The sequence below is a fragment of the Oncorhynchus mykiss genome, chromosome 1 (assembly GCF_013265735.2).
Source record: "Oncorhynchus mykiss isolate Arlee chromosome 1, USDA_OmykA_1.1, whole genome shotgun sequence".
Lineage (NCBI taxonomy): Eukaryota > Metazoa > Chordata > Actinopteri > Salmoniformes > Salmonidae > Oncorhynchus > Oncorhynchus mykiss.
The window spans coordinates 86,650,700-86,676,198 of NC_048565.1; the positions used below are offsets into that span (position 1 = coordinate 86,650,700).

A 25,499-nucleotide genomic window follows, 5' to 3' on the forward strand; every position below is an offset into this window, starting at 1 on the left:
GGCTGTGGTAACTAGTAACAACCGCTCCAATGGGCCGCGCCGCTCTTTCAGAACTAGCTCTGCCCAAAATCTCTCTATGTTAAGCTGATACTTCATTATTACGGTGGTGATGAGTGAAAGATCCTTGATGAAAACCTGCTCCAGGGCACTCAGGACCTGAGACTGGGGTGAAGGTTCACCTTCCAACAGGACAATGACCCTAAGCACACAGCCAAGACAACACATGAGTGGCTTTGTGACAAGTCTCGGAATGTCCTTGAGTGGGCCAGAGCCTGGATCGAACATCTCTGGAGAGACCTGAAAATAGCTGTGCAGTGAAGCTTCACATCCAACCTGACAGAGCTTGAGAGGATCTGCAGAGAAGAAAAAAATAACCGTTTTTTATTTTTCATTATAGGTTATTGTGTGATGATTGATGAGAGAAAAAAACAATTTAATCCATTTTAGAATAAGGCTGTAATGCAACAAAATGTGGAAAAAGTCAAGGGGTCTGAATACTTTCTGAATGCACTGAATGTGTGGGGTACAGAGAAGAGGAAGTCCTTCAAAAATGAAACATTATTATTGCACACAGAGTGAGTCCATGCAACTTATTATGTGATTTGTTAAGTACTCCTGAAAGTATGTAGGCTTGGGTTGAATACCTATTTGACTAAAGACATTTTAAAATAATTAGTAAAAAATTCTGAAAACATGATTACACTTTGACATTATGGGGTATTGTGTGTAGGCCAGTGACACAAAATACATTCAGGCTGTAACACAATGCTTTCTGAAGGCACTAACTTCAAGAGAAGAAGAAAAACACATTGGACTCTATTTAACAAACCTACCGCAATGGTCCATCTCAGCGCAGGCAGTAGCGCTACAGGTTGAGGGGTGTGTCAGAAATATTTTTACTATTTTCACCATCACAATTATCAGAGCACTGGCTGGTGTTGGCGCCAAAGGCCTGGGTTTGGATTAATTAACAAGTTGTTGGTGTGTCAAGGTTTGGCCCCTCACTGGCCAATCAGAACGTGCTCCATGGTTAAATATGTGGTTGTTTCAACTTGTGTATTTACAGTCTTTAATGTTTTGCCTTGGAATCAACTCCAACTCCAATGTTAGTCATCATAGGTAGTTAAATGGCTAACAGAAACAAAATAACTAAATGTAGACCTGCTGTATCTTTGTAAATACGTGAACTTGAACCCATTTCCAGTCCACTTTATTCTAAGAAACTGCATGTCTTCAATAGCATTCACACTGATATAGGGGTTAGGCCTACTGTACATTACATTATGGCTGAGCATGGAAATGCCAAACATTGGCAATAAGCAAGATTAAATTCATTATTAATAAGGCCTAAAAAGATAAACAATTCTAATCAAATTCTAAACAAAACGAAACAACAACTTATTTTAAATAGGCTATGTCACAGTTACTGGCTCCATAATGTCTCCCCGTGGGCATGTAATATTAAAACAACGCAGACTATGGAGGTTTTTACGCACATCCAAACAGTTTTCTAATTCCCACATCTCCAGAAGTTGCATTGCAAGCGCACCACTAACGATTTCACCATAATACCAGGCAGGTGAATCATTCTAAAAAGTCTGGTTGTAGTAAAAACAAACGAAAAACAAGCTATCGGTTTTTAAAGTACATCAACAACAATAAATAAATGCAAAATGTAATGATATCATAAAACGGCCAGGATTTTAAAAAAGACACGCATAGCTGTTGAACCTAAGGGAGGTTTTAGGTTTTGAACATATGAAATGGAAAACAAGCGATTTTTACATGTTACAGATCACTAAATATGAGGTTCACTGGTATTCACAGAGGTTCTCATCTCTCATTTCATGATGGGTTAGGACACGTAGCCTACATCGTGGAGGGGGTTTTACGCACGTCCAAAACGGGACCAGCATGGCTAAAATTATGTGTGTCTGCCTACAATGCATAGATGAAAAGGGAATTTCAGCTCACTGTTTTACTCCTCTCAAACTTCATATTTTAATAAAGCTTTGGTGATTTAAGATGTATTTCCAAGAGGTTTCAGGTGCCATACCCTTTATCGACAGTCTTGACTACTTTGCGATTGCAATGGGAAGACAACAAAAATGGCTTAATTGAGAGGATAGTAGGCTAAGCTTAGTTTTTAATTAAATAGAACGAAATGTTTCTAAAAACCGAAGTATACAGGCACCAAAAGCACATTACTCTTGTTCCATGCACATATGGGCAGTATGTGTCACGGCTGGATAAGCTGCGTTTCCGCAAAATTCATGGCATAACCAACTGTTTTACCGCTAATAACAGCTTTTGGTTGGTCTTAATATCCCTATCAGCGCTGCCTGAAATTAGCACTCTGGATCATGTTTTTAAGGACACACTTCAAATATTTTCACTCCGCCCATCTGAGCGCAACCTTACTGTATAACCTGCCCGAACCTGCCATTAGGGCTGGAAAATGCCAGTGCGTCAGTTTTTACATGACGAAATTGCAAACTAATGTGCATTTGACACTATCGCTGCCTTAACACCAGCCTAACATAGAGCCCATTATGTTCTAGAAAAGGATGTGTTGAGACTATAGAGGCCCACTAGAGGAGAGAGAGGTAGTCTCTGATACACCTGGATCACTGATGGATCAGTCACATTAATGTTGATGTTCTAGAACAGGATGTGTTGAGCCTGTAGAGGCCCACTAGACTAGAGAGAGGTAGTCTCTGATACACCTGGATCACTGATGGACCAGTCACATTAATTTAATGAAATTAAGAAGTGGTGCTAGGGTGGACATCTTAATTGGAGAAGTTGTCTCACAGAGGTACGCTGGACTCATTTAGGTGCATGGAAGTCAATTAGGATTTGCGACATTAAAGTAGTCATTTGAGGACTCCCAAAGAGAGACTATATCTTCTAGTGTTCATGTTAATGATGTTCTCACTGTCTTCCATATACTCTACATATCTTCAGATGTCCTCATGAAATAGAGGGGTGTATTCAGATCATCACTTTGCTAGATTTATGTCAAACATTTTGTGTTTCTTTTTTGGTGGCAACCAGTATGCTACATTAATTCATTTTTGGACATGTTTGAATTATATGTACCCATTGATTCTTGAAGAATAAACATATACATTCTTAAAGAGTTGAGATTAATTAAGGCTTGTCATCCCGCTAGCTGGACACCAATCGACGACATCCGGTGAAATTGGATAAATAATCATAATATTAAACATTCATGAACATACAAGTAGGCTTCTGGGCCTGAGTAACAGGCAGTTTAAAATTAACTATAATTTTAATACCACGGATTGTCAGTCCTTGCATCCATGGCTCTGTCTATGAATTTGAGAGTGATATTATTTGTCCAGCCCCTCCCTCAGCTACCCAAACAACAGTGGTGGGGATCACCTTTTGTCATTGTTTCAACTTCTGACTGGCCCTAGGTGTTCCTTCTGATGTTGGAACAGTGGTATGAGACAAGGGCCGGATGCAATTTGTCATGGAAATATTGAATCAAATATTTCTCAGAGACCGGAACTTGTAAATTCAAAAATACTTTATTACAAGAGTAACAGAAGCCGAGAAATTCCATTTTGTTCAAAACATCATTATTAATACGTTTCCACCAGACATGTCCCCTCCTTTCTATGTAAATGATTAACTCCACTTGGCCTTGCGCCACCATTATCTTTCTGTTTTAATTCTGGCTTGTTTACGCCCACATCTGACTCAGTTTAGATTATATTGGTGGCGCCACCACAGGTTTACTATATAAAATAATACATTTATTACATATATATGTTCCCATTATAAGTGCATTTCCAATAGTTTTTAACGAATACAACCATGTCTTCCCAATACATATACATAGCTTGTGGCCCCTGTATTAGTTGGTAAAAATGCATAGTCACTGTCCCACACCAGTTCAGGTCTGTGTCACTTGGAAATGATTAACTCATGTACCTGTCTAGTAGCCTTGACTAGATTCTATGTGGCCCCAGACAGTCTGGTCTAGGTTAGTTCAGCTTAGCTTATTCACATAGATACTTCTTAGTCATGTTTCTTCATGTCTAATGGTTAACTCTTGGACCACTCCTGCACATTCACATGGTTTCAACCTTTATTCTACTTACACATGTCTAATGTTTAACCTCATATTGCTTCTTCTTCCTACTTCAAAGGAAATAGTACCAGGTGACTGGAGACTCTCCAACATGGGTACTGGAAAATTACCAAAGTAGTGACAGAGATAGCTATAGAATACAATGTCAATCACTATACTGGAGGTTACTGACAAGAACAATGGATAGGTGGACCAGTCAAAATGATACATTGACCTTATAGGCCAGGTTCACCCAGGTGGTACAACACACACACACAGTCTTGATACAAAGATCACCATTTTTTTATCTGCACTTTTTTTGTGGAGACAAAACAAATGCATACAAACTCAACATTTTTTAAATACTAAAAAGTATTATTTGTGTCACAACTGAAGTGTCAGATGTGTTGTACATCTGTACCACCTGTATGAACCAAGTCACAGAGACTATCAACCTGTCACTAAGAAGAGACAAGATAACAGGAGACTCTGGGTACCACCTGTATGAACCAAGTCACAGAGACTATCAACCTGTCACTAAGAAGAGACAAGATAACAGGAGACTCTGGGTACCACCTGTATGAACCAAGTCATAGAGACTATCAAACTGTCACTAAGAAGAGACAAGATAACAGGAGACTCTGGGTACCACCTGTATGAACCAAGTCATAGAGACTATCAAACTGTCACTAAGAAGAGACAAGATAACAAGATAATCTAGGTACATCCCAAAATGGCACCTTATTCTTGATATCGCTCCTCACCTTTGACTGAGGAGGGCTTTGGTCAAAAGTAGTGTATTACATAGGGAATAGGGTGTCATATGGGACACAGACTCCATCACTGGTCCCTAGTCCTCTCCCCAGTTCAGTTTAGGACAGTGTAAACCATCGTCATAGATCTCAAACTGGGAAAAATTGTATTTCTAATCTCCCGTACACAGACACATGTTACGTAACTGATATTGTGGTGTCTGTCAACAGGATGTGGGATGCGAAAACTAACAAGGAACTTTCTTCCGTGACGCAGATTTGTCACTGATCAATTGGACGATATCGCAGATGCTCGTTCTTTCAAATTTCAAAAGGGGGGGGGGGGGGGGGGGGGGAGAGTGCTCTCTGAATAAAGAATTGATCTCTTGCAGGCTGAGACTCTGTCTATTTCTTTGAACTGGAGCTTTACAGCCTTCAGGAATTAGACAGAGATATAAAGTAATTCAGTTAGAACATTGGGATAGAAATTCTCGTTACAAACAGTTAGGTAGATTCTCCATAAGGACCACACAGACATTCCAGTCCCGAAAACTAAAGGAACAAGGACTCGTCTGCTGCCTTAAGATTTACAATGGGCATGAGGTGCGCCCCCTCTATACCGGCAGGTAGCCTAGTAGTGGTGGCAAGTAGCCTAGTAGTGGTGGCAAGTAGCCTAGTAGTGGTGGCAAGTAGCCTAGTAGTGGTGGCAGGTAGCCTAGTAGTGGTGGCAGGTAGCCTAGTAGTGGTGGTGTAACAGTATAACTTTAGACCGTCCCCTCGCCCATACCCGGGCGCGAACCAGGGACCCTCTGCACACATCAACAACAGTCACCCACGAAGCATCGTTACCCATCGCTCCACAAAAGCCGCGGCCCTTGCAGAGCAAGGGGAACTACTACTTCAAGGTCTCAGAGCAAGTGACGTCACCGATTGAAACGCTATTTAGCACGCACCACCGCTAACTAAGCTAGCCGTTTCACATCTGTTACAGTGGCAGGTAGCCTAGTAGTGGTGGCAGGTAGCCTAGTAGTGGTGGCAGGGATCCTAGTAGTGGTGGCAGGTAGCCTAGTAGTGGTGGCAGGTATCCTAGTAGTGGTGGCAGGTATCCTAGTAGTGGTGGCAGGTATCCTAGTAGTGGTGGCAGGTAGCCTAGTAGTGGTGGCAGGTAGCCTAGTAGTGGTGGCAGGTAGCCTAGTAGAGGTGGCAGGTAGCCTAGTAGTAGTGGCAGGTAGCCTAGTAGTGGTGGCAGGTAGCCTAGTAGTGGTGGCAGGTAGCCTAGTAGTGGTGGCAGGTAGCCTAGTAGTGGTGGCAGATAGCCTAGTAGAGGTGGCAGGTAGCCTAGTAGTAGTGGCAGGTAGCCTAGTAGTGGTGGCAGGTAGCCTAGTAGTGGTGGCAGGTAGCCTAGTAGTGGTGGCAGGTAGCCTAGTAGTGGTGGCAGGTAGCCTAGTAGTGGTGGCAGGTAGCCTAGTAGTGGTGGCAGGTAGCCTAGTAGTGGTGGCAGGTAGCCTAGTAGTGGTGGCAGGTAGCCTAGTAGTGGTGGCAAGTAGCCTAGTAGTGGTGGCAAGTAGCCTAGTAGTGGTGGCAGGTAGCCTAGTAGTGGTGGCAGGTAGCCTAGTAGTGGTGGCAAGTAGCCTAGTAGTGGTGGCAGGTAGCCTAGTAGTGGTGGCAGGTATCCTAGTAGTGGTGGCAGGTAGCCTAGTAGTGGTGGCAGGTAGCCTAGTAGTGGTGGCAGGTATCCTAGTAGTGGTGGCAGGTAGCCTAGTAGTAGTGGCAGGTAGCCTAGTAGTGGTGGCAGGTAGCCTAGTAGTGGTGGCAGGTAGCCTAGTAGTGGTGGCAGGTAGCCTAGTAGTGGTGGCAGGTAGCCTAGTAGTGGTGGCAGGTATCCTAGTAGTAGTGGCAGGTAGCCTAGTAGTGGTGGCAGGTAGCCTAGTAGTGGTGGCAGGTATCCTAGTAGTAGTGGCAGGTAGCCTAGTAGTGGTGGCAGGTAGCCTAGTAGTGGTGGCAGGTAGCCTAGTAGTAGTGACAGGTAGCCTAGTGGTGGCAGGTAGCCTAGTGGTTAGAGTGTTGGGCCAGTGACCAAAAGGTTGCTAGATTGAATCCCCGAGCTGACAAGGTAAAAATCTGTTGTTTGGCCCCTGAACAAGGCAGTTAACCCACTGTTCCTTGGCTGTCATTGTAAATAAGAATTTGTTCTTAACTGACTTTCCTAGTTAAAAACAGTCACCCACGAAGCATCGTTACCCATCGCTCCACAAAAGCCGCGGCCCTTGCAGAGCAAGGGGAACTACTACTTCAAGGTCTCAGAGCAAGTGACGTCACCGATTGAAATGCTATTTAGCACGCACCACCGCTAACTAAGCTAGCCGTTTCACATCTGTTACAGTGGCAGGTAGCCTAGTAGTGGTGTCAGGTAGCCTAGTAGTGGTGGCAGGGATCCTAGTAGTGGTGGCAGGTAGCCTAGTAGTGGTGGCAGGTAGCCTAGTAGTGGTGGCAGGTAGCCTAGTAGTGGTGGCAGGTAGCCTAGTAGTGGTGGCAGGTAGCCTAGTAGTAGTGGCAGGTAGCCTAGTAGTGGTGGCAGGTAGCCTAGTAGTGGTGGCAGGTATCCTAGTAGTGGTGGCAGGTATCCTAGTAGTGGTGGCAAGTAGCCTAGTAGTGGTGGCAAGTAGCCTAGTAGTGGTGGCAGGTAGCCTAGTAGTGGTGGCAGGTAGCCTAGTAGTGGTGGTGTAACAGTATAACTTTAGACCGTCCCCTCGCCCATACCCGGGCGCGAACCAGGGACCCTCTGCACACATCAACAACAGTCACCCACGAAGCATCGTTACCCATCGCTCCACAAAAGCCGCGGCCCTTGCAGAGCAAGGGGAACTACTACTTCAAGGTCTCAGAGCAAGTGACGTCACCGATTGAAACGCTATTTAGCACGCACCACCGCTAACTAAGCTAGCCGTTTCACATCTGTTACAGTGGCAGGTAGCCTAGTAGTGGTGGCAGGTAGCCTAGTAGTGGTGGCAGGGATCCTAGTAGTGGTGGCAGGTAACCTAGTAGTGGTGGCAGGTATCCTAGTAGTGGTGGCAGGTATCCTAGTAGTGGTGGCAGGTATCCTAGTAGTGGTGGCAGGTAGCCTAGTAGTGGTGGCAGGTAGCCTAGTAGTGGTGGCAGGTAGCCTAGTAGAGGTGGCAGGTAGCCTAGTAGTAGTGGCAGGTAGCCTAGTAGTGGTGGCAGGTAGCCTAGTAGTGGTGGCAGGTAGCCTAGTAGTGGTGGCAGGTAGCCTAGTAGTGGTGGCAGGTAGCCTAGTAGAGGTGGCAGGTAGCCTAGTAGTAGTGGCAGGTAGCCTAGTAGTGGTGGCAGGTAGCCTAGAAGTGGTGGCAGGTAGCCTAGTAGTGGTGGCAGGTAGCCTAGTAGTGGTGGCAGGTAGCCTAGTAGTGGTGGCAGGTAGCCTAGTAGTGGTGGCAGGTAGCCTAGTAGTGGTGGCAGGTAGCCTAGTAGTGGTGGCAGGTAGCCTAGTAGTAGTGGCAGGTAGCCTAGTAGTGGTGGCAAGTAGCCTAGTAGTGGTGGCAAGTAGCCTAGTAGTGGTGGCAGGTAGCCTAGTAGTGGTGGCAGGTAGCCTAGTAGTGGTGGCAGGTAGCCTAGTAGTGGTGGCAGGTAGCCTAGTAGTGGTGGCAGGTATCCTAGTAGTGGTGGCAGGTAGCCTAGTAGTGGTGGCAGGTAGCCTAGTAGTGGTGGCAGGTATCCTAGTAGTGGTGGCAGGTAGCCTAGTAGTAGTGGCAGGTAGCCTAGTAGTGGTGGCAGGTAGCCTAGTAGTGGTGGCAGGTAGCCTAGTAGTGGTGGCAGGTAGCCTAGTAGTGGTGGCAGGTAGCCTAGTAGTGGTGGCAGGTATCCTAGTAGTAGTGGCAGGTAGCCTAGTAGTGGTGGCAGGTAGCCTAGTAGTGGTGGCAGGTATCCTAGTAGTAGTGGCAGGTAGCCTAGTAGTGGTGGCAGGTAGCCTAGTAGTGGTGGCAGGTAGCCTAGTAGTAGTGACAGGTAGCCTAGTGGTGGCAGGTAGCCTAGTGGTTAGAGTGTTGGGCCAGTGACCAAAAGGTTGCTAGATTGAATCCCCGAGCTGACAAGGTAAAAATCTGTTGTTTGGCCCCTGAACAAGGCAGTTAACCCACTGTTCCTTGGCTGTCATTGTAAATAAGAATTTGTTCTTAACTGACTTTCCTAGTTAAAAACAGTCACCCACGAAGCATCGTTACCCATCGCTCCACAAAAGCCGCGGCCCTTGCAGAGCAAGGGGAACTACTACTTCAAGGTCTCAGAGCAAGTGACGTCACCGATTGAAATGCTATTTAGCACGCACCACCGCTAACTAAGCTAGCCGTTTCACATCTGTTACAGTGGCAGGTAGCCTAGTAGTGGTGGCAGGTAGCCTAGTGGTGGCAGGGATCCTAGTAGTGGTGGCAGGTATCCTAGTAGTGGTGGCAGGTAGCCTAGTAGTGGTGGCAGGTAGCCTAGTAGTGGTGGCAGGTAGCCTAGTAGTGGTGGCAGGTAGCCTAGTAGTGGTGGCAGGTAGCCTAGTAGTAGTGGCAGGTAGCCTAGTAGTGGTGGCAGGTAGCCTAGTAGTGGTGGCAGGTATCCTAGTAGTGGTGGCAGGTATCCTAGTAGTGGTGGCAGGTAGCCTAGTAGTGGTGGCAGGTAGCCTAGTAGTGGTGGCAGGTAGCCTAGTAGTGGTGGCAGGTAGCCTAGTAGTGGTGGCAGGTATCCTAGTAGTAGTGGCAGGTAGCCTAGTAGTGGTGGCAGGTAGCCTAGTAGTGGTGGCAGGTATCCTAGTAGTAGTGGCAGGTAGCCTAGTAGTGGTGGCAGGTAGCCTAGTGGTGGCAGGTAGCCTAGTGGTTAGAGTGTTGGGCCAGTGACCAAAAGGTTGCTAGATTGAATCCCCGAGCTGACAAGGTAAAAATCTGTTGTTTGGCCCCTGAACAAGGCAGTTAACCCACTGTTCCTTGGCTGTCATTGTAAATAAGAATTTGTTCTTAACTGACTTTCCTAGTTAAAAATGTTTTTTTAAATACACCTCTCCCCCTCTGCGGGAGAGAGATCTCTGTAGAATTGTGATCCATTGTAACCTGATCCTCACAGGCCAGTCATGACACTCCATTTTGCCAGGCAAGCACAGGAAAAAGTATTTTAAAATGATTTCAAACAGTATCTGAACCCAGGTCTGCTGCACAGAGAACATAGACACACCCTCTCCTCGTCGACCAAATGCCCAGTGCTACCATAGAGCATGATGGAGACCTCTAGTGGCCAAAAAGCCAAAAAAGCATGTGTTGAGAAGTAGTCAACTTGGTGGGATTTTCAACTACATTGGCTGATACCTCCTAGTGACCCCGTTGGATTCATGTCTAACCGGATCATCAGGAAGGATCAGCCAATCGTGAAGAAGAAAATTGACCAGTTTAAAATGGAGATAGCCTCTAGAGTGCTGCCCATGCTGTCATAGGTGCGATAATGGCACAGATAAAACAAAACAAAGAAATTAGTCCTCTATCGCTACGCACATTAATGTAACACCCACACTGCCATAACACCACACTGCTGTAACCACCCACACTGATGCCCTCTTCTGACTGGAATCTGAGAACTTAAACTCTTGTTGCATCCCAATAATCTCTTTCTCCTAAAGTGTGCACTTGTTCACTTCCCTTTATAGAAATGAAAGGAAGTTACTGGTATATGTAAACTCCCTCTAGCCCTCATGCCTACACCAATCCAAAGGCTTTTAAATATCTGGGGAGTAGTGAACGAGTGGCCACTTCAGGAGATATTATTAGGAGACACAGTCGAATGATGGGCAGCGTCAGGCCGTAGTGTGGCTAGACAGAGGTGACAGAGGATGCAATAGCCTTGGAAGACCAGGCTTCTCACAGACACTACATGGCCAAAATTAGGGGATTCAGCTATTTCAGTCACACCCGTTGCTGACAGGTGTATAAAAATCGAGCACACAGCCATTCAATCTCCATTGACAAACACTGTCAGTAGAATGGCCTTACTGAAGAGCTTGGTGACTTTCAACACGGCACCGTCATAGGATGTCACCTTTCAAACAAGTCAGTCAACTGTAAGTGCTGTTATTGTGAACTTCTAGGAGCAACAACGGCTCAGCCGCGAAGTGGTAGGCCACAAGCTCACAGAATGGGGCCGCCGAGTGATGAAGCGCGTAACAATCGTCTGTCCTCGGTTGTAACACTCACTACCGAGTTCCAAACTGCCTCTGGAAGTAACGTCAGCACAATAACTGTTCGTTGGGAGCTTCATGAAATGGGTTTCCATGGCCGAGCAGCCACACACAAGCCTAACATCACCATGCACAATGGCTGGAGTGGTGTAAAGCTTGTCACCATTGGACTCTGGAGCAGTGGAAATGCATTCTCTGGAGTGATGAATCACACTTACCATCTGGTAGTCCGACAGACAAATCTGGGTTTGGCGCATGCCAGGAGAATGCTGCCTGCCCGAATGCCTAGTGCCAACGGTAAAGTTAGGTGGCGGAGGAATAATGGTCTGGGGCTGATTTTCATGGTTCATGAAACCCATTAGTTCCAGTGAAGGGAAATCTTAACTCTACAGCGTACATTGACATTCTAGATGATTCTGTGCTTCCAACTTTGTGGCAACAGTTTGGGGAAGGCCCTTTGCTGTTTCAGCATGACAATGCCACGTGCACAAAGCGAGGTCCATACAGAAATGGTTTGTCGAGTGGTGTGGAAGAACTTGACTGGCCTTCACAGAGCCCTGACCTCAACCCCATCAAACACCTTTGGGATGAATTGGAACGCCGACTGCGAGCCAGGCCTAATTGCCCAACATCATAGCCCAATCTCACTAAAGCTCGTGGCTCAATGGAAGCAAGCCCCCACAGCAATGTTCCGACATCTAGTGGAAAGCCTTCCCAGAAGAGTGGAGGCTGTTATAGCAGCAACGGGGGGGACTAACTCTGTATTAATGCCCATGATTTTGGAATGAGATGTTCAACGGGCAGGTGTCCATATACATTTGGTCATGTAGTGTACCTTTGGAAACCTGGGAAAAAAAGAAGATCAAAAGGGTGGAGTAGAGCAGAGTCTAGATGGAAACTAGTGACGAGTGGCCACTTATCAAACCAATCAAGTATCTTGCATCGTTGGAGTTTCAAACTTGTAACACGTTAGCATGCATAACAGACCAAATGAATGCTGCATAGGTAACAAGTAAAATACTTAGAGCCAATCAAAATGCCAATGTTGAATGCCGACACTCCCATTGAAACTCAAAATGCAAAACTGAAGTTCTTCATACTTCAATAGTGAATGAGATGGGATTAGGAAGGATGGCCACTAGAGACTAGAGACTAGGGATGCGGTAGTACACGAGTCTATCTGATGGCAATGATAGAGATAAAACTATTTTAAACACACTTTATTTGAAAATGTTATAATCAAATACATTCTTATTTAAATATAGAAGCACACAGCAGAATGGATACACAACAAATACTGTTAGAAAACACAGAGAATAAAAATATGTAGCACATTCTCCTCAAGACAGAACAGTCCAAGGGACGGGTGAAAGACACGTCAAAGATTCGTCAAACATTAACAAGAAATCAGTGGTCTGGGATGGTCCAGTACCAGCAGGCGTTCAGAACCATCCAATTTATCTTTCAACATTCCTACCTTTACCTCTCTGTCCAATCCAATAAACAATCAACTGGCCGACTCTACAACAACAACAAAGATTGACAGGAAATCTGAGGACTCATGTACATGAACTCTCCTATTACATGCTTTTGCTGACTGTTTATACCTGCATTGTTTGTTTTAAAACAGTCAGACAGTGACATCTACAGGACAGATGATCACTGAGATACTATCAATAATACCAGGGATGAAGAACGGACAGTTTCTCAGTGAAGGAGCAGAATGGGCTCTTTTATTTTACAAGGTCGGGCTTTGACCCCTGGTATCATATAAACACACATAAGACATGGAGGAATGTGGAGAATTGCAGCAAATGAGCTATAAAACAGCTAAATAAATCTGATCCTTTGCCACCTAGGAAATGTGTGTCACCGGACCGTCTCAAATAGTACTTGAGCACTCCTGGTCTAGAGTCACATCCACTGTGGAGAGAAACATATATTATTGCAAAACACAATGACATAATGACATCAATTTCAGTGGTATAATACACTATGGTAAACACAATGACATCAATTTCAGTCGTATAATACACTATGGTAAACACAATGACATCATGACATCAGTGGGTATAATACACTATGGTAAACACAATGACATCATCATCATCAATGGGTATAATACACTATGGTAAACACAATGACATCATCATCAGTGGGTATAATACACTATGGTAAACACAATGACATCATCATCAGTGGGTATAATACACTATGGTAAACACAATGACATCATCATCAGTGGGTATAATACACTATGGTAAACACAATGACATCATCATCAGTGGGTATAATACACTATGGTAAACACAATGACATCATGACATCAACATCAGTGGTATAATACACTATGGTAAACACAATGACATCATGACATCAACATCAGTGGTATAATATACTATGGTAAACACAATGACATCATGACATCAACATCAGTGGTATAATACACTATGGTAAACACAATGACATCATCATCAATGGGTATAATACACTATGGTAAACACAATGACATCATGACATCAGTGGGTATAATACACTATAGTAAACACAATGACATCATGACATCAGAGGGTATAATACACTATGGTAAACACAATGACATCATGACATCAGAGGGTATAATACACTATGGTAAACACAATGACATCATCATCTGTGGGTATAATACGCTATGGTAAACACAATGACATCATGACATCAGAGGGTATAATACGCTATGGTAAACACAATGACATCATGACATCAGAGGGTATAATACACTATAGTAAACACAATGACATCATCATCAGTGGGTATAATACACTATAGTAAACACAATGACATCATGACATCAGAGGGTATAATACACTATGGTAAACACAATGACATCATGACATCAGAGGGTATAATAAACTACGGTAAACACAATGACATCATGACATCAGTGGGTATAATACACTATAGTAAACACAATGACATCATGACATCAGAGGGTATAATACACTATGGTAAACACAATGACATCATGACATCAGAGGGTATAATACACTATGGTAAACACAATGACATCATCATCAGTGGGTATAATACGCTATGGTAAACACAATGACATCATCATCAGTCGTATAATACACTATGGTAAACACAATGACATCATGACATCAGTGGGTATAATACACTATGGTAAACACAATGACATCATCATCAGTGGGTATAATACGCTATGGTAAACACAATGACATCATCATCAGTCGTATAATACACTATGGTAAACACAATGACATCATGACATCAGTGGGTATAATACACTATGGTAAACACAATGACATCATCATCAGTGGGTATAATACACTATGGTAAACACAATGACATCATCATCAGTGGGTATAATACACTATGGTAAACACAATGACATCAGAGGGTATAATACAAGTGGAGGACAACATGTTACTGTATTGATCTCTGACACATCATACGGTCTTCACTATTAGTGGTCCATGTGTAACTGAGGTAGAGATAACAGGAGATCCTATAGCACTTCTCATTAGGTCATGTGTGACAACCTCTAAACTAATATTAATACATGATTTAGCCTTACTTGCCCATGCTTACAGCTGTCAAAGACACATGGCTGGAGATCACAGTACATACATGATAGTTATCCCAGACTAATACTCTGGATGTAGAGTATTGATGAGTTTGGACCAACAGGACAGTGAGGACACTAATTCCTCCCTAAAATACAGCTAGAGTCACATAGTATAAAACACACCTGCATGTCTTCTGATGGTTTCAACATCTGAAATATAGAGTGAGAGACTGTTGGTTGTGAAAATTAGCAACATACTGATGGATATAACAAAACATTATAGCACCAACTATTCTACAATATAGAAATAGTAAAAATAAAGAAAAACCCTTGAATGAGTAGGTGTGTCCAAACGTTTGACTGGTACTGTATATGTAATGCATCATTTTGACAGTAACCCTCCAAAAAGTAATTCACAAACCTTTTTAATTTCCATATGTACTAAGAAGCTAAATATTTGTTTCCTGGGTTTCAGGAATGTGACTGAAAAAGTAAAAAAGAACAAAAAGAAACTGATTGATAGTATGAGGGGATAAATCATTGAACAGATGCTGTTGTCAAGGCTACGACAGCGCCAGTGTAATGAGTGGAGCTTACTGAGGTGTTCAAAAGCTCATATCAGACCGAGAGACTAATGCTTCTTTGGTAGTTCTTTATGTGTTTTAGTTTAGAAAATAATCTCTCTGCAGAAGCAACAGTTACATTGAACAGTTACATTGATGGTAAAAACAGCTCGAGTTGCCGTAGCAACATCAGTGAAACTGGGCAGAAGGGAGTTGTGCTTCAAATACAGCAGCTGTAACATCTTTACTTGTGCCTGTTGTTCTCCTTAAATATGCTGACAGTCCCTGTAATCGGGCACTAAAATTACTGAAAAAAGAATATGTATATGCTTACATGATTTATTTAATTGATTTCCCACCATTTTATAAGTCAGAAGACAGCCATCCATACCTTAATAGAACCCTGTCAACATCCTCTATTGAATAAACGTGTATTTGCCTCACTCTGACCACATCTACTGACCACAACCACACAATGTCTGGCCACAACAACACAACTACTGAACACAACCACACAACTTCTGACCACACAACTACCGACCACAACCACAACTGTTGACCAGAACTACTGACCACAACTACAGAAATGTTGACCACAACCACTGACCACAACCACACAATGTCTGGCCACACAACTACGGATCACATATCTAACTACTGACCATAACCACGCAACTTTTGACCAGAACAGCTGACCACGACCACAAAACTACTCACCCCAACCTCAAAACTACTGACCACAACTACAAACTACAAACCACATCTACTGACCAAAACTACTGACCACTACTGAACACAACTACAAACCACATCTACTGACCAAAACTAATGAATACAACTAAAGACCACAAGAAAACAACTGCTGACCACAATTACTGACCACGACCTCAAAACTACTGACCGGGAACCACACAACAACTGATCATAACGACTGACCACAACTACTCTTCTGGTCTGCACTAGCTCTGGTCCAGCTCTGGTCAAGGGTGTAGCTAGCTCGCTCTTGTCCTGGGTGTAGCTAGCTTGCTCTTGTCCTGGGTGTAGCTAGCTCGCTCTTGTCCTGGGTGTAGCTAGCTCGCTCTGGTCCTGGGTGTAGCTAGCTCGCTCTGGTCCTGGGTGTAGCTATCTAGCTCTGGTCCTGGGTGTAGCTATCTAGCTCTGGTCCTGGGTGTAGCTATCTAGCTCTGGTCCTGGATGTAGCTATCTAGCCCTGGACCTGGGTGTAGCTAGCTCGCTCTGGTCCTGGGTGTAGCTAGCTCGCTCTGGTCCTGGGTGTAGCTAGCTCGCTCTGGTCCTGGGTGTAGCTAGCTCGCTCTGGTCTTGGGTGTAGCTAGCTCGCTCTTGTCCTGGGTGTAGCTAGCTCACTCTTGTCCTGGGTGTAGCTAGCTCGCTCTGGTCCTGGGTGTAGCTAGCTCTCTCTTGTAATGGGTGTAGCTAGCTCGCTCTTGTCCTGGGTGTAGCTAGTTCGCGCTGGTCCTGGGTGTAGCTAGCTCGCTCTTGTCCTGGTTGTAGCTATCTAGCTCTGGCTTGCACTCGAGCTAGATAGATTAATTATAACTACTGAAATAGTACCAACAATAATTTTAACTCTTGAACCGTTCAAGCTAGTTAAAACAAAACCATCTTTCATATGTTCAGACTATGCTAACTTCAAATTCATTAAAACTTTTATTAACAAATAACTCCACATTACCATAAATGAGCAAAAGGCAACCCACCAAGAGTTAGTCTTGAACCATTCAAGATAGATATAGCAAACTAACATTCATTTTCTCAGACTATTCTAACTTTATCTTGTAACGGATTTCCTCCTCTTCATCTGAGGAGGTGTAGCAGGGATCGGACCAAAATGCAGCGTGGTAAGTGTTCATATTGATTTAATAACAAAACACAACGGAACACTGGAACAAAACAATAAACGCGAAAAAACTAAACAGTCCCGTGTGGCGACAAACACTGACACGGAAGACAAACACCCACAATTCAAAAGTGAAACCCAGGCTACCTAAGTATGATTCTCAATCAGGGACAACGATAGACAGCTGCCTCTGATTGAGAACCATACTAGACAGAACTCAAAACCCCAACATAGAAAAACACACATAGACTGCCCACCCCAACTCACGCCCTGACCATACTAAATAAAGACAAAACAAAGGAAATAAAGGTCAGAACGTGACACATCTACCTACTATTTCAACTATAACCAGACACCACAATTACTACTGCAGACACTACCACGACGATAGAGTTTTTCAATTACTACTGCAGACACTACCACGACGATAGAGTTTTTCAATTACTACTGCAGACACTACCACGACTATAGAGTTTTTCAAAACCATAAATACTTTTTTGCTTTACATAGTCAAGTAAAATGTTTAAACTTCTAAGACTACCACAAAAAAAGAGCTTTAGCATGCCCAAAACTTTACTTGTTAAGTTACCATCTATTAATATTATTATTATTATTAACATAGAACATGGGACATAAAAGGTTCCTACAGGAAACGTAACACCCCTTTTAAAAGGATCCATATGGATAAGTTTCCTGGAAGCACCTTGTTGCCATTGTTGCAATCTGAGTAATCACCCCTAAAGGTGCCTCCAGGAAACATTATTACAGTCTAGTGGGCCTCTACATACTCAACACATCCTGTTCTAATATGGTCTAAGGACATTGACAATGATAAGACAGTGGGATATCATGTTTGTATGTATGTACTGTACTTACCCCTCTCCTTCCCGAGGCCCCTCTAAATATGTGGAGTAGATGGAAGACAGTGAGAACATCATTAACATGAACACTAGAAGATGTCGTCTCTCTCTGGGACTCCTTGTCTCATATCACTTCTCTAATGTCAGAAATCCAAATAGAGTTCCACCACCTAAATGAGTCCAGCGTACCTCTGTGAGACAACTTCTCCACTGAAGATATTCCACCCTACCACGACCTCTTAATTTCATTAAATAAATGTGACTGGTCCATCAGTGATCCAGGTGTATCAGAGACTATCTCTCTCTAGCCTAGTGGTCCTCTACAGTCTCAACACATCCTGTTCTAGAACATCATTCTATGGTCTGAAAAAACTGGGATATGAAGGACACTACTTACCCAGATTACGAATGAGATCCTCCTCAACCACATCTGTAGACATAGATAAGAAGATAAAAGCCAGGGAACATTAATGTGTACAACATTGTGTTTTCTACTTCTTTAGAAGTTACATATAATCGATATTGGTATACATGATGTTATCAAAGTGATGATCAGAAGACACTACTTACCTATCTTCTCAGTGAGGTCATCTGTAAATATGTAGAGTAGATGGAAGACAGTGAGAACATCATTAACATGAACACTAGAAGATGTAGTCTCTCTCTGGGACTCCTTGTCTCATATCACTTGTCTAATGTCACAAATCCTAATTGAGTTCCACCACCTAAATGAGTCCAGCGTACCTCTGAGAGACAATTTCTCCAAAATATATTCTACCCACCACCCCTTTTTAATTTCATTCATTAAATGTGACTGGTCCATCAGTGATCCAGGTGTATCAGATACTACCTCTCTCTAGTCTAGTGGGCCTCTACAGACTCAACACACACATCAACATTAATGTGACTGGTCCATCAGTGTTTCATGTGTATCAGATACTACCTCTCTCTAGTCTAGTGGGCCTCTACAACTTCAACACATCCTGTTCTAGAACATCAACATTAATGTGACTGGTCCATCAGTGATCCAGGTGTATCAGAGACTACCTCTCTCTAGTCTAGTGGGCCTCTACAACTTCAACACATCCTGTTCTAGAACATCAACATTAATGTGACTGGTCCATCAGTGATCCAGGTATATCAGATTCTACCTCTCTCTAGTCTAGTGGGCCTCTACAGGCTCAACACATCCTGTTCTAGAACATCAACATTAATGTGACTGGTCCATCAGTGATCCAGGTATATCACATTCTACCTCTCTCTAGTCTAGTGGTCCTCTACAGCCTCAACACACACATCAACATTAATGTGACTGGTCCATCAGTGATCCAGGTGTATCAGATTCTACCTCTCTCCAGTCTAGTGGTCCTCTACAGCCTCAACACATCCTGTTCTAGAACATCAACATTAATGTGACTGGTCCATCAGTGATCCAGGTGTATCAGATTCTACCTCTCGCTAGTCTAGTGGTCCTCTACAGCCTCAACACATCCTGTTCTAGCACATCAACATTAATGTGAACGGTCCATCAGTGATCCAGGTGTATCAGATTCTACCTCTCTCTAGTCTAGTGGGCCTCTACAGCCTCAACACATCCTGTTCTAGCACATCAACATTAATGTGACTGGTCCATCAGTGATTCAGGTGTGTCAGAAACAACCCACAGGTGAAAGGGGGATGCCTAGTGAGTTTCCAACCGAAATGTGTTTTCCGCATTTACCCCAACTCCTCTGAATCAGAGAGGTGCAGGGGACTGCCTTAATTGACATACATGTCTTCAGCACCCGGGGAACCTGCCTTGCTCAAGGGCTGAACAACAGATTTTTACCTTGTCAGCTCGGGGATTTGAGCCAGCAACCTTTCGGTTACTGGCCCACTAGGCTACCTGCCGCCCCCACTGGGCACACCCGGTAATTTTAACGTGGATAATTGGGTAATATTTGGTTGAGATTTTGATCAATGAGATTACAACCTACAGTATATTCACCCACTCAAAAAGACAGCCAAAAGTTAGTTTTCTGTTCTAACATCAGAAAGAACCTCTTTAACGTGCTCTGGAAAAAAGTTAAAACATGAAATGGTTGACATAATTTTAGTAAAGTGATGATCTGGAGACACTACTTACTGCTCTCCTTCTTGTTGTTATCTGTAAACATGTAGAATAGATGGAAGACAGTGAGAACATCATCAACATGAACACTAGAAGATGTAGTCTCTCTCTGGGACTCCTTGACTCATATCACTTCATTAATGTCACAAATCCTAATTGAGTTCCACCACCTAAATGAGTCCAGAGTACCTCTGTGAGACAACTACCTCTGTGAGACAACTACCTCTGTGAGACAACTTCTACAATGAAGATATTCTACCTACCACCACTTCTTATTTCATGAAATAAATGTGACTGGTCCATCAGTGATCCAGGTGTATCAGAAACTACCCTCTGTGCATATTACATCATTTCAACGTGGATAACTGGGTAATATTTGGTTGAGACGTTGATCAATGAGATTACAACCTACAGTATATTCACCCACTCAAAAAGACAGCCAGAAGTTAGTTGAATTCCCAATGTGTTTTCCCTATCCTTTCAACTATCTAAATGAACAACCAAATTCCAGTGGAAAAACAACGTTGGATTTATGGTTTTGTTGTCACCCAAATGTCTGTCACTGCGCTTTCAACTAAAGCACAGAAAAGTTCTAATGGGAATACAAGGTCAGATATTTTGTTTATTTATACAACAGATTAATGTGAATATCCCTGTGCTTCATCTAATAGCAGAATCAAAGGATCTGGATTGTAGTTGAGATTAAATACAAATAAATAAACATAAAATGGTTGACCTTAATTCTAACAAAGTGATGATCTGAAGACACTACTTACCTAACTTCCTAATGAGTTCATCTGTAAATATGTAGAGTAGATGGAAGACAGTGAGAACATCATCAACATGAACACTAGAATATATAGTCTCTCTCTGGGACTCCTTGACTCATATCACTTCTCTAATGGCACAAATCCTAGTTGACTTCCACCACCTAAATGAGTCCAGAGTACCTCTGTGAGACAACATCTCCAATAAAGATATTCTACTCTGCCACCACTTCTTAATTTCATTAAATAAATGGGACTGGTCTATCAGTGATCCAGGTATATCAGAAATTAACCACTGGGCACACTACGTAATTTCACCGTGGATAATTGTGGTATTTGGTTGAGACATTGATCAATGATATTACAACCTACAGTATGTTCACCCACTCAAAAAGAGCCAAACATTAGTTTAATTTCTAATGTGTTATCTTTATCCTTTCAACCATCTAAAACCAAATTCCAGTGGAAAAACAAATGTTGGATTTTTTTAAAAATATCTATCTTTCAACTAATTTAAAGCACAAACAAGTTGAAATGGGAATACAATGTCAGATATGTTGTTTATTTATACAACAGATTAATGTGAATATCCCTGTGCTATATCTAATAGCAGAACCAAATTACCTGGATTACAGTTGAGATTACATAAATAAAATTAGCATAATTGTTTGACATAATTCCAGCAAAGTGATGATCAGAAGACACTACTTACCTAGCTTCTTAGTGATGTCATCTTTAAACATGTAGAGTAGATGGAAGACAGTGAGAACATCATTAACATGAGCACTAGTAGATGTAGTCTCTCTCTGGGACTCCTTGTCTCATATCAATGATCCAACATCAGAAGGAGCATCTTATATATGCTAAGAATAGCCTTCTTTAAATGTTTTCTTACTTAAAGTCTGTAAATTATGGAAAATTGTATTTTTGTGGTTTACATAAAGTAATAATTTGAAGACAGTACTTACTATTCTGGTTCCAGAGGTTCTCGAAGTTAACTGTAAATATGTAGAGTAGATGGAAGACAGTGAGAACATCATTAACATGAACACTAGAAGATGTATATATATAAAAGTGCTGATCTGAAGACACTACTTACACTTCTTCTTGAAGTCCTCTGTAAATATGTAGAGTAGATGGAAGACAGTGAGAACATCATGAACATGAACACTAGAAGATGTAGTCTCTCTCTGGGACTCCTGGGTCGGGATTCAAGCCAATGTGCGCTATTGTTAAGGGAATTTTTATCAATGATGACTAATTATGTATACATTTCAATCAGGACTGACTAATCCGAATACTATTATGTTACTATACATGTACTAATCAGAATACTAAATGTTACTGTATATGTATGAGTTTTCATTCTTGATCCCAGTGCTGAAAATAGTGTGTGTGTGTGTGTGAACGTGGGCAAAAGTTAGAACAATGACGGTCTGTTCCTTTGTACAAATGAATGAACTATCTCCAGACTGTCTAGAATGCTTATCTACACTGACTGACCTTGGCTCTAGGCGAGGAGGGAAGGCTTGAGAACTATAGGGCCTTTCTACCAGTGTCAAGAAGAGACAGAACATTTAGAAAACGCTGACGTCATTTTCAGTTTATAACCTGTGGTAAAATGTGTAAGTACTCAGTACTCTCTTGAGTAAAGGCTGTTACTTGACTTTTAAGACCGGGGCTCTTATAAAATAAGGGTCTTACAAACCCTTATGCATTGACAGAGTGTTTAATTTTGATTGGGAATTAAAACAGAGGAATTAAATTCCTTCAACAGCTATACTGCAGGGTACTTCACAGCTGAAAATTCAGTTTTTAAATGCATTTTCCACCGGCATTCACAGAGATCACATTTATGGTAAACACTGCACATGTCGTCTCAAGTGTAAAATACCTGTAAAAGTCTGTTATAGTGTGCTGTGTTGTAATGTGACTTGAATTGAATCCCGACCCTTTTTCATACCACTGTTCCAACATCAGAAGGAACATCTAGGGCCAATCAGAAGTTGAAACAATAACAAAGTGTGAACCCAGCCACTGTTGTTTTGGTAAAAAGCTGAGGGAGGGGCTGGAGAACTAACATCACTCTCAAATTCATAGACAGAGCTATGGATGCAAGGACTGACCATTCATGACAACAAAATTATAGTTTTAAATAGGTTTTAGACTGTATAGTGTTTCATATATTTACTTTGTTTACAAGCATTGAGATAAAACAAGGTTATATGTTGGAGTTTAACTAAGCTCTTTAATAATGTATAAGTTATATTCTTCAAGAATCAATGTGTACATATAATTAATTTATTAGTCCAAAAATTGATGTATCAATTACCAATTACCTCTTTGTGCTCAACAACAAAAAATAAACATAAAATGGATTACGTAAATCTAGCAGTGATGATCTGAAGACATTACTTACCATTCTCCATCCTGAGGACCTCTGTAAATATGTAGAGTAGATGGAAGACAGTGAGAACATCATTAACATGAACACTAGAAGATGTAGTCTCTCTCTGGGACTCCTTATTCATCGACCTGGCCAAGGCTTTCGACTCTGTCAATCACCACATTCTTATTGACAGACTCGACAGCCCTAGTTTCTCAAATGATTGCCTCGCCTGGTTTACCAACTACTTCTCTGACAGAGTTCAGTGTGTCAAATCGGAGAACCTGTTGTCCGGACCTCTGGCAGTCTCTATGGGGGTGCCACAGGGTTCAATTCTCGGGCCGACTCTCTTCTCTGTATACATCAATGATGTCGCTCTTGCTGCTTGTGATTCTCTGATCCACCTCTAATGCAGACGACACTATTCTGTTTACCTCTGGCCCCTTTTTGGACACTGTGTTAACTAACCTCAAGACGAGCTTCAATGCCATACAACTCTCCTTCCGTGGCCTCCAACTGCTCTTAAATGCAAGTAAAACTAAATGCATGCTATTCAATCGATCACTGCCCGCACCTGCCCGCCCGTCCAGCATCACTACACCGGACGGCTCTGACTTAGAATACATGGACAACTACAAATACCTAGGTGTCTGGTTAGACTGTAAACTCTCCTTCCAGACTCACATTAAGCATCTCCAATCCAAAATTAAATCTAGAATCGGCTTCCTATATCGCAACAAAGCATCCTTCACTCATGCTGCCAAACATACCCTCGTAAAACTGACCATCCTACCGATCCTAGACTTCGGCGATGTCATTTATAAAATAGCCTCCAACACTCTACTCAACAAATTGGATGCAGTCTATCACAGTGCCATCCGTTTTGTTTTGCTTGGCCCTCGTCGCTAAACCCACTGGCTACAGGATATCTACAAGTCTCTGCTAGGTAACGCCCTGCCTTATCTCACCATAGCAGCAGCCACTCGTAGCACGCGCTCCAGCAGGTACAGTGCCTTGCGAAAGTATTCGGCCCCCTTGAACTTTGCGACCTTTTGCCACATTTCAGGCTTCAAACATAAAGATATAAAACTGTATTTTTTTGTGAAGAATCAACAACAAGTAGGGCACAATCATGAAGTGGAACGACATTTATTGGATATTTCAAACTTTTTTAACACATCAAAAACTGAAAAATTGGGCGTGCAAAATTATTCAGCCCCTTTACTTTCAGTGCAGCAAACTCTCTCCAGAAGTTCAGTGAGGATCTCTGAATGATCCAATGTTGGCCTAAATGACTAATGATGATAAATACAATCCACCTGTGTGTAATCAAGTCTCCGTATAAATGCACCTGCACTGTGATAGTCTCAGAGGTCCGTTAAAAGCGCAGAGAGCATCATGAAGAACAAGGAACACACCAGGCAGGTCCGAGATACTGTTGTGAAGAAGTTTAAAGCCGGATTTGGATACAAAGAGATTTCCCAAGCTTTAAACATCCCAAGGAGCACTGTGCAAGCGATAATATTGAAATGGAAGGAGTATCAGACCACTGCAAATCTACCAAGACCTGGCCGTTCCTCTAAACTTTCAGCTCATACAAGGAGAAGACTGATCAGAGATGCAGCCAAGAGGCCCATTATCACTCTGGATGAACTGCAGAGATCTACAGCTGAGGTGAGAGACTCTGTCCATAGGACAACAATCAGTCGTATATTGCACAAATCTGGCCTTTATGGAAGAGTGGCAAGAAGAAAGCCATTTCTTAAAGATATCCATAAAAAGTGTAGTTTAAAGTTTGCCACAAGCCACCTGGGAGACACACCAAACAGGTGGAAGAAGGTGCTCTGGTCAGATGAAACCAAAATTGAACTTTTTGGCAACAATGCAAAACGTTATGTTTGGCGTAAAAGCAACACAGCTGAACACACCATCCCCACTGTCAAACATGGTGGTGGCAGCATCATGGTTTGGGCCTGCTTTTCTTCAGCAGGGACAGGGAAGATGGTTAAAATTGATGGGAAGATGGATGGAGCCAAATACAGGACCATTCTGGAAGAAAACCTGATGGAGTCTGCAAAAGACCTGAGACTGGGACGGAGATTTGTCTTCCAACAAGACAATGATCCAAAACATAAAGCAAAATCTACAATGGAATGGTTCAAAAATAAACATATCCAGGTGTTAGAATGGCCAAGTCAAAGTCCAGACCTGAATCCAATCGAGAATCTGTGGAAAGAACTGAAAACTGCTGTTCACAAATGCTCTCCATCCAACCTCACTGAGCTCGAGCTGTTTTGCAAGGAGGAATGGGAAAAA

At 42.7% G+C, this 25,499-nt stretch overlaps 1 protein-coding gene across 7 annotated transcripts in view; it reads right to left on the reverse strand.

Annotated features, from left to right (window-relative positions):
• Positions 1-12,815: 12,815 nt before the first annotated feature.
• Positions 12,816-25,499, reverse strand: part of LOC118936335 (butyrophilin subfamily 2 member A1-like) — a 34,711-nt gene continuing 22,027 nt past the window's right edge. For 2 of the 7 annotated variants that reach the window (XR_005053236.1, XR_005053238.1), the window contains 5 exons: positions 23,217-23,237; positions 21,897-22,023; positions 21,766-21,795; positions 21,510-21,530; positions 20,807-20,827 (listed from right to left, as the gene is read on the reverse strand). Coding sequence is in view for 2 of the 7 variants with exons in the window: in XM_036987911.1 (XP_036843806.1) it covers positions 14,843-14,849; positions 17,937-17,958; positions 18,318-18,350; positions 18,491-18,511; positions 20,046-20,066; positions 20,807-20,827; positions 21,510-21,557; positions 21,766-21,795; positions 21,897-21,914; positions 23,217-23,237 (242 nt within the window). In the remaining 5 variants the exon portion in view is untranslated. Of the gene's footprint in view, positions 12,995-14,822; positions 14,850-17,936; positions 17,959-18,317; positions 18,351-18,490; positions 18,512-20,045; positions 20,067-20,806; positions 20,828-20,890; positions 20,962-21,509; positions 21,558-21,765; positions 21,796-21,896; positions 22,024-23,216; positions 23,238-25,499 lie in introns of those variants that run through there. The other 5 variants (XR_005053240.1, XR_005053239.1, XM_036987911.1 and 2 more) reach the window with 4 other exon arrangements.